At 47.8% G+C, this 8,253-nt stretch overlaps 1 protein-coding gene and 1 long non-coding RNA gene across 2 annotated transcripts; one reads left to right on the top strand and one right to left on the bottom strand.

The window, feature by feature from the left end:
* Window positions 1–3,101: 3,101 nt before the first annotated feature.
* On the bottom strand, window positions 3,102–6,141 carry LOC118287225. The gene is made up of 3 exons (XR_004785611.1): window positions 5,795–6,141; window positions 3,658–3,724; window positions 3,102–3,534 (listed from the first exon to the last, which is right to left on the bottom strand). It is a non-coding gene; the product is annotated as an uncharacterized LOC118287225 (long non-coding RNA).
* A 929-nt stretch (window positions 6,142–7,070) lies between these two features.
* atoh1c (atonal bHLH transcription factor 1c) lies at window positions 7,071–8,199 on the top strand. Its single transcript, XM_035612187.2, has one exon. It carries the CDS (start codon window positions 7,299–7,301, stop codon window positions 7,851–7,853), a length of 555 nt encoding a protein of 184 aa, XP_035468080.2. The 5' UTR covers window positions 7,071–7,298; the 3' UTR covers window positions 7,854–8,199.
* Window positions 8,200–8,253: the final 54 nt, after the last annotated feature.

Genomic DNA, 8,253 nt, shown 5'->3' with positions numbered 1-8,253 from the left:
GTCTGTCTGTCTGTTCATCTGTCTGTGTGTCTGTCTGTCTGTCTGTCTGTCTGTTCACCCGTCTGTCTGTCTGTCTGTCTGTCTCTCTCTGTGTCTGTCTGTTCATCTGTCTGTGTGTCTGTCTGTCTGTCTGTCTGTCTGTTCATCTGTCTGTCTGTCTGTCTCTCTCTGTGTCTGTCTGTTCATCTGTCTATGTGTCTGTCTGTCTGTCTGTTCACCCGTCTGTCTGTCTGTCTGTCTGTCTGTTCACCCGTCTGTCTGTCTGTCTGTCTGTCTGTTCACCCATCTGTCTGTCTGTCTGTCTGTTCACCCGTCTATCTGTCTGTCTGTTCACCCGTCTGTCTGTCTGTCTGTCTGTTCACCCGTCTGTCTATTCACCCATCTGTCTGTCCGCTCACCTGTCTGTCTGTCTCTCTCAGTGTCTGTCTCTCTCTCTCTGTCTCTCTGTCTGTCTGTTCACCTGTCTGTCTGTTCACCCGTCTGTCTGTCTGTCTGTCTGTTCACCCGTCTGTCTATTCACCCATCTGTCTGTCTGCTCACCTGTCTGTCTGCTCACCTGTCTGTGTGTCTGTCTGTCTGTCTGTCTCTCTCTGTGTCTGTCTCTCTCTCTGTGTGTCTGTCTGTCTGTCTGTCTGTTCACTTGTCTGTCTGTCTGTTCACCTGTCTGTCTGTCTGTCTGTCTCTCTGTCTGTCTGTCTGTCTGTTCACCTGTCTGTCTGTCTGTTCACCTGTCTGTCTGTCTGTCTGTCTCTCTGTGTGTCTGTCTGTCTCTCTGTGTGTCTGTCTGTCTGTCTGTCTGTTCACCTGTCTGTCTGTCTGTCTGTCTCTCTGTCTGTCTGTCTGTCTGTTCACCTGTCTGTCTGTCTGTCTGTCTCTCTGTGTGTCTGTCTGTCTGTCTGTCTGTTCACCTGTCTGTCTGTCTGTTCACCTGTCTGTCTGTCTGTCTGTCTCTCTGTGTGTCTGTCTCTCTGTCTGTCTGTTTGTCTGTCTGTCTGTCTGTCTGTTCACCTGTCTGTCTTTCTGTCTGTCTCTCTCTGTGTGTGTCTGTCTGTCTGCCTGTCTGTCATCAGGTTTACTCTTGGACCAGAGAAGAACTCACTAAACCATCAGTCAATAAATCTCTTGTGAGATTATTATTATTATTTTATCTTAAATCTAAAAGATGTTTGTATTAATGTTTCTGATTCGTAAATCTCTTTTTTCTGTCTGATGTTGATCTGTTGAGATTCTGCAGGAGCGGTCTGCAAACAGCTACTGTTGCCAGGCAACCGTGGGGAAACAAGTGCACAGAGGAACATGATGAGAAGTCGTTACCAGAAACATTCTGTCTCCCTGGAAGGAAAAGAACAAACCTGGGAAAGAACACAACGACGAGGAGACGCAGAGATGTCAAAGTAGATTCGACCCAGGAAACATGGAAATATACAATAAGATGTTTTAAAAACAGGGATCTGCAGCAAATTCATTCAAACCAGTGAAATCTATAAATGAGCATATGATTATGACATGAATCAAGTTTCAAGTCGAGTTGAAGCTGAAGCCGTAGAAAGGTAGGAAATGACGCAGAAGAACGTTAATTAGAGAATATTATAAAAGAAGAGAAGCAGAATCTCTTTTCTGAATCCTCTCCGCCTCCTCCTCTTCCTCCTCCTCCTCTTCCTCCTCTTCCTCCTCCTCCTCCTCCTCCTCTTCCTCCTCTTCCTCCTCTTCCTCCTCCTCTTCCTCCTCTTCCTCCTCCTCCTCCTCTTCCTCTTCCTCTTCCTCCTCCTCCTCCTCCTCCTCTTCCTCCTCCTCGTCCTCCTCCTCCTCCTCCTCCTCCTCTTCCTCTTCCTCCTCCTCTTCCTCCTCCTCCTCTTCCTCCTCTTCCTCCTCCTCCTCTTCCTCCTCTTCCTCCTCCTCCTCCTCCTCCTCCTCCTCCTCCTCCTCCTCTTCCTCCTCTTCCTCCTCCTCCTCCTCCTCCTCTTCCTCGTCCTCCTCCTCGTCCTCTTCCTCCTCCTCCTCTTCCTCCTCCTCCTCTTCCTCCTCTTCCTCCTCTTCCTCCTCCTCCTCCTCCTCCTCTTCCTCTTCCTCCTCCTCCCCGTCAGACAGTTTCTCCAGAACAACAGCTCCCTCCATCGGATCACTGATGTGGCCGGTGGCGGCAGCAGCAGTAGCAGCTTGTGTCTGACCAACAAAAGAATGTTTGTTTCTAAAAACATCCTCACATTCCAGAAATATGTCCTCAATTTAAAAACAAACAAACTGTTTTCCTATGTTTGTCCATATGAAGTTGAAATCTGGGTGAACTTAATCCATTATTGTGCCATTTTGATCCACACTGGATCAGTTATATCTGGATCAGGATCTACCTATCTATCTTCTACATTATCTATCTACATTATCTATATATCTACGTTACCTATCTATCTAAATTATCTATTTATCTACATTAGCTATCTATGTTATCTATCTATCTACATGCATTTATTTAACTTTTTACATTATCTATCTCTGTTATCTATCAATCTACATTATATATCTACATCATCTATCTACCTACATACATTATCTATCTACATACATTATCTATCTACGTTATATGTCCATCTACATTATCTATCTATCCACATTATCTATTTATCTACATTATCTATCTAAATTATCCACATTATCTATCTATATATCTTATATATCTGCATTATCTATCTACATTATCTATCTATCTACATTATCTATCTATCTACGTTATCTATCTATCTACATTATCATTATCTATCTATCCATCTATCTTAACTTGAAATTAAATATTTGATTAATGCCTCCAATCTGCATCAACAAACTGACAGTTTCATTCGATTTCTGTCGACAGATGGTTCAAAATTTTCCATTTCATCCGTCTGTTAGTAATTAATTATCATCGGATACAGTAAAATGTCTGAACAGAGTCTGACAGGTGAACGTGTGTGAGGTCAATTAACCTTCATGATACTGAGTCACAGATACAAACTTCCTCCTCTTCCTCCTCCTCCTCCTCCTCCTCCTCGTACTCCTCTTCCTCCTCCTCCTCGTCCTCCTCTTCCTCCTCCTCCTCCTCCTCATCTTCCTCCTCCTCCTTTCAGAAACACAAAGTCACAGCTCCTAACACAAAATAAAAACATAAACAAAAATGTGAGTGTGTAGTTAGTTATAATTTATCTCCTCGTCCTCCGGCTCGTGTCCCGCTCTCCTTCGCTGGCAGCAATAATAATCTGACCTGACGTCTCTGACATCTCCTCCGCCTCCCGCTTCGTGCATCTATAATTAATCGGCGGTTGGTGGTTTTGGCGGGTTCACAGGAGCGGCGTCAGCCGGGGCAGGAACAGGTAGAGGTCGACGGGTCAAGTTATCACGGTGAGAAAAACATGTCCGAACGAATCGTCTGTCAAAACCGCGGACGGCCGAGAGAACCAGGAGAGACACGAGGTTCAGAGCAGCAGCGGGGAGGAAGATCTAAATCAGACCGGGCAGCGGGGACGTCGAACACCGGGGCGACGCGACGTGAGACGAGACAGGAAGCTGTGAGATGAGTGAGAGGAAAAGCAGCCATTTTGGTGCAACAGGATGAAACAATCTGACTTCAGTTGATCCAATCGAGTAAACACATCCCGTGTTGTGATGTAGAGTCGTGTCAAACATTACCCATCATGCCTCCCTGAAGTTGTGAGGATCATCAGTGTTTATTCCTTCATGTTGACAGTCTTTATTTCTGTAATTATTGATGAAAGAAATTATTTAAAAAATTGAATAACATTTTTTATTGGGACACTTACGAAAAAGAGTCAGACACTGTGAAAATCAAATGTATCACATGGACACAAGTACAGATATTCATGAGTCCAAGAGGTACAGTGAACGTAACACACACACACACACACACACACCCACACACCCACACACACACACACACACACACACACACACACACACAGTGAAAGCCAAGAGGGGCCAATAGAGGAGGCCGGTCTTTCATTAGCGGAGCAACACACCTGATTAAACCCCTCATGGCCACACACACACACACACACACACACACACACACACACACACACACATCACAGGACCCTCTTGCTCTCTCAGGCCCCGCTGGTCCAATTACTGATCATTGATTAGGGCCAGCTGTGCGACTGAGTGTGAGTGTGAGTGTGAGTGTGTGTGTGTGTGTGTGTGTGTGTGTGTGTGTGTGTGTGACACCACAGGGAGACACAATGAGGGAGGAAGGAAGGATCACTGGTGTGAAATGAGACAAATGAGTGTGTCCGACTCTTTGTGTGTGTGGCCGTTCTTCCATGTTTTTGAGAGTGCGGCCATTGATCAGTGTACGTTATCAGTGTGTGTGTGTGTGTGTGTTCCTGCTGCATCACAACATCAAAGCATTTGTCAGCCGCCACTGGACCGTGTGCGTGTGCGTGTGCGTGTGTGTGTGTGTGTGTGTGTGCGTGCGTGCGTGCGTGCGTGCGTGCGTGCGTGCGTGCGTGCGTGCGTGTGTGTGTGTGCGTGCGTGTGTGTGTGTGTGCACACGATGATTTCATCCATCAATTGCAGTTTTCTTTTCAAATTCCTCCATTTTCCTACAGTGTGCAAAGGCAACGAAAAAATATATAAAAACATAAACTGCAGAGTTAGTGGACGATCTGAGTTCAAGGGAACCAGTCACATCTAATCCAAAAGATTTCATATCGGTAAGGAGCCGATACCGATGTGTCTGTCGTCGGGCTCCGGCTCCTTCCATTGGTTTTTATGGAATTTCGTCACCTCTGGGTTTTGTCAGAGTTACTGTACGTTATTGAGTCGTGCTGCGAACTAGTCGTAGAAACTACAAGTGATCGTCTTTGCGAGTGGAATAAATCCAGAAAGAGAGATTTGATAATGTGTGAAACATGTTCAAACGTGCGTCGTGGTCGAGTTTCACCGGCAGCGACTCAGCGGAGATGAAAACAGTGGAGGGTTTGATCTGTGGCCCGCGTCCGTCCACCGCAGGGCGGCGAGCAGCCGCTTCATTGGCTCTAATAGAGCGGAGCATGTAAACAAATGAAGCCGAACCTTCCTCTGATTACCAACTGCTCCGGGTCCTTTTAATGTTCCAGTGTTTGTTGGTCAGATGATTTACAGATTCATAGAAAAACGGCAACCCAGGAAACAGATTGTCATAATATTGCAACTTCTAGATATTTCAACTTTATTCTTGTAATATTAGGACTTTATTGTCATAATATTATGATTTCGTCCTCGTAAATTTACGGCTTTATTCTCAAAGTCTCCATGTTTTTCTCTCTCCGTGTGGCCCCTAATACTCCGTCGTACAATACTGGTCAAGTTGTCGAGCTGTTTGTTACTGTCGTGGGACGTGGGACTTGTGCAGTGACGATCAGGCCTGAACAACACATATCAAGTCTCACAGAAGGTTTTAAAAACCAGCGTATGAGCTCATTTGTAGACAAATCATTGTGATTTGCTCTGAAACGTGGTCAGAGGTACTGTAAAGGTACAATGGATCTGTTTGCTCCTGGAAAAGATGAAAATATCTGCGACTAGTTTGCGCTGAGGGAACCAGGAGGTCGTGCGGGTGTCGTCTGCCGTCATGGCGGCGGTGAGGGGGTTTGATCTGTGGCCCGTGTCCGTCCGCCGGCTGCAACGAGCCGATTCATTGGGTTTAATAAAGCGGAGCGTGCCAACAACTGTCATCGGAGCCGCCGAGGCCAAACCTCCCCACGTGCTCTAGATTTTTTTTTGGGGGGGGGGGGGGGGGGGGGGGGGGGCGAATGAAAAGAAAACAGACCTGCAGCTTCAGACGGCGAGGGGTCCTCCGACCAGAAGGAGTCTATTATGCTCCTGTGTGTGTCACAGCAGCCATCTTTGTGGGCCCGGCCCCGGCGCCACGCTGGGCCGTTTGTATAAAGGCCCGGCCCCGGCCCGGCAGAGTGCTGGCACACGACGGCGGCCAATGGACACGCCGCTAAATCCCATCAGAGTCTGTCCAGATGAGGCGAGGCTGCCAGCGACTGTCAGTCAGCGTCGGGGCTTGAACCTCGGGGAGCCGCGGCGCTTTATATCAACCTCAGAAACAAGAATCAAGTGTGATGAGCTTCAATTCACCAGGCAACAACTCTGCAACCTGTAGAGCCAATGAAGACGCGTCCTACAGGCCTCAGATGTCTCCTACCGTCTGTGGAGCAAAGTGTTCAAACAAAGGCTGCGGTCGAATTGTCAAATTTGTTCAGAGGAAGTTTCCTAAATCCTGAAATGACCCGGAAGTGTTTCCTCAGCACCATGATAAGAGTTGTTCAGATTCTCTACGTGCTTGAGGAAAGGAGCTCCAATGCTTCCTGTCCTATCTCCTATAGCAGAGGATCCTAATGCTAAAGGAAAGGAGAAATGGACGGACCACAATTCATTGCGGCGGCGATATTTAACGTGACGCGGCACCGGTCAATCTGAAGTAGAAGAAGAGTTCGAATCAGAAGAAGAAGAAGGAGAAGGAGGAGGAGTCCTATGAATCCTCCTTTACACCTTCACGTCACGGCGATTGACACTGAGGTCCAGGAGAAGACGACAAGAAGGACGATGTGAATCCAGAGTTTTATACATCACGTCTCTATCGTCTCTATCTTTCACATTGTAGACTCAACGTCGGTGATGCAGCCGCGGTCGGATCTGTCAACTCCCATTTGATATGAGGATGAAAACGGTGTTGCTGTTTTTTGAAATGTGATATTGTTGTTTCCGAGTTTGGATGTTGTCGAAATTGGAAGGAGATCAGAACTCAGATCGTCCACCGGGATATTGTGTTAAAACAAAAATAATATATTGCGAAATGATTTTTGGAAATTTTAGGACAGACCAATGAGAGATTAGGAAAAGTCGAGCTTTGATTGGTTGTTTAACCTAATGTGATGTGTAATATTCAAAAGTTTAAAGCTGAAACTACTTAAGATCAGATTAACTCTTCTCTATGGAGGTAATCATTATGTCTCCCTCTTCCATCCTTCCTCTCATCCTTCCTCTCATCCTCTCCTCTCCTCTTCCTGCCCCCCCCCCCCCCATCTGAGCGGCGCACTCGGACGCGTCTAATCCTCTTTTGATGAACTTGGTTAATAGACCTCCTGCGGCGGCCTCTGGCTCTGTTCATTAGGCAGCACACGACCCTCTCCACGCCCCCGGGGGTGGCACGCACGCACGCACGCACTCACCGCGCGTCCCCGCGGCCCATAAATTCCCCCAAAGTTGAGGAAAGTTGAGGAAAGTTCGGCAGAAGTTCGTTGCGAGGAGGAGGAAGAGCCGCGATGCCGCCACGCAGAAGCCTCTTTGCGCCCTTCATCACGGTGGACCCGGCGGGAGGAGGAGGAGGAGGAGGAGGAGGAGGAGGCGCCGACATCCACGCGCTGCTGCAGCAGCGCAGCCGTGCGCAGGAGCGACCCGGGGCAGAGCGCGCCAGAGGCGGCTGCGACCACCGGGACCCGCCGTGCGCCATCGTGGAGCTCCGGCTCGGCCCCGCCGGCGGCGGCGCGCTGCACTACCTCGGGCCGGACAGGTGCGCTCTGGAGCGCGCGCAGCGACGGCGCCGACTCGCCGCCAACGCGCGGGAGCGGAGGAGGATGCTCGGGCTCAACGTCGCCTTCGACCGACTCCGCAGCGTCATCCCGAACCTGGAGAGCGACAGGAAACTGTCCAAGTCAGAGACGCTGCAGATGGCGCAGATTTACATCGCCACGCTGAGCGAGCTGCTCCAGGAGGAACCGGCCCCGCGGGGCCCGGAGAGGCCCCCGGGGCCCGCGGGGCCCGCCAGGGACTTTCACCGCGGGAAGAGCAGCGGAGGCTCGGAGGAAGACGAGTTATGATGAAGAGACATTTAAAGACTGAATTATTAAATATCACACTTTTCTACTTATTGTTTGTAATATTTTATCACGTGTTGACCTGCAGTAAAAAAAAAAAAAACAGATTCCTTGTATGAATCATTTTGAATGTATGAGGTCATGTGTCCAAACATTTTTTGTATTTGTATATTTTTATTAAATATATATTTTTTGCCAACAAAACAAATGTATTCTATTTTATTGTGATACATTTTTTTCGTATTCTCGACGGAGCAGGTTGTTTTTCAATAATCAAAGAAAATTGTAGATGAAAAAGAAAAAACAATCTTTAGCCATAATTCCACCAAAATTCTTTTCAAACCTTCAGAGAATATGATTCTTCGTCAGATGGAACACGAGTGAACAGAGAGGCAGAGCGGGA

The sequence above is a fragment of the Scophthalmus maximus genome, chromosome 16 (genome assembly GCF_022379125.1).
Source record: "Scophthalmus maximus strain ysfricsl-2021 chromosome 16, ASM2237912v1, whole genome shotgun sequence".
Taxonomy (NCBI): domain Eukaryota; kingdom Metazoa; phylum Chordata; class Actinopteri; order Pleuronectiformes; family Scophthalmidae; genus Scophthalmus; species Scophthalmus maximus.
This window is presented reverse-complemented; position numbering and strand designations above follow the sequence as displayed.

Bases quoted from the DNA above. Each gene is read 5' to 3' on its own strand.
- atoh1c (XM_035612187.2), top strand. From the start codon at position 7,299: ATGCCGCCACGCAGAAGCCTCTTTGCGCCCTTCATCACGGTGGACCCG.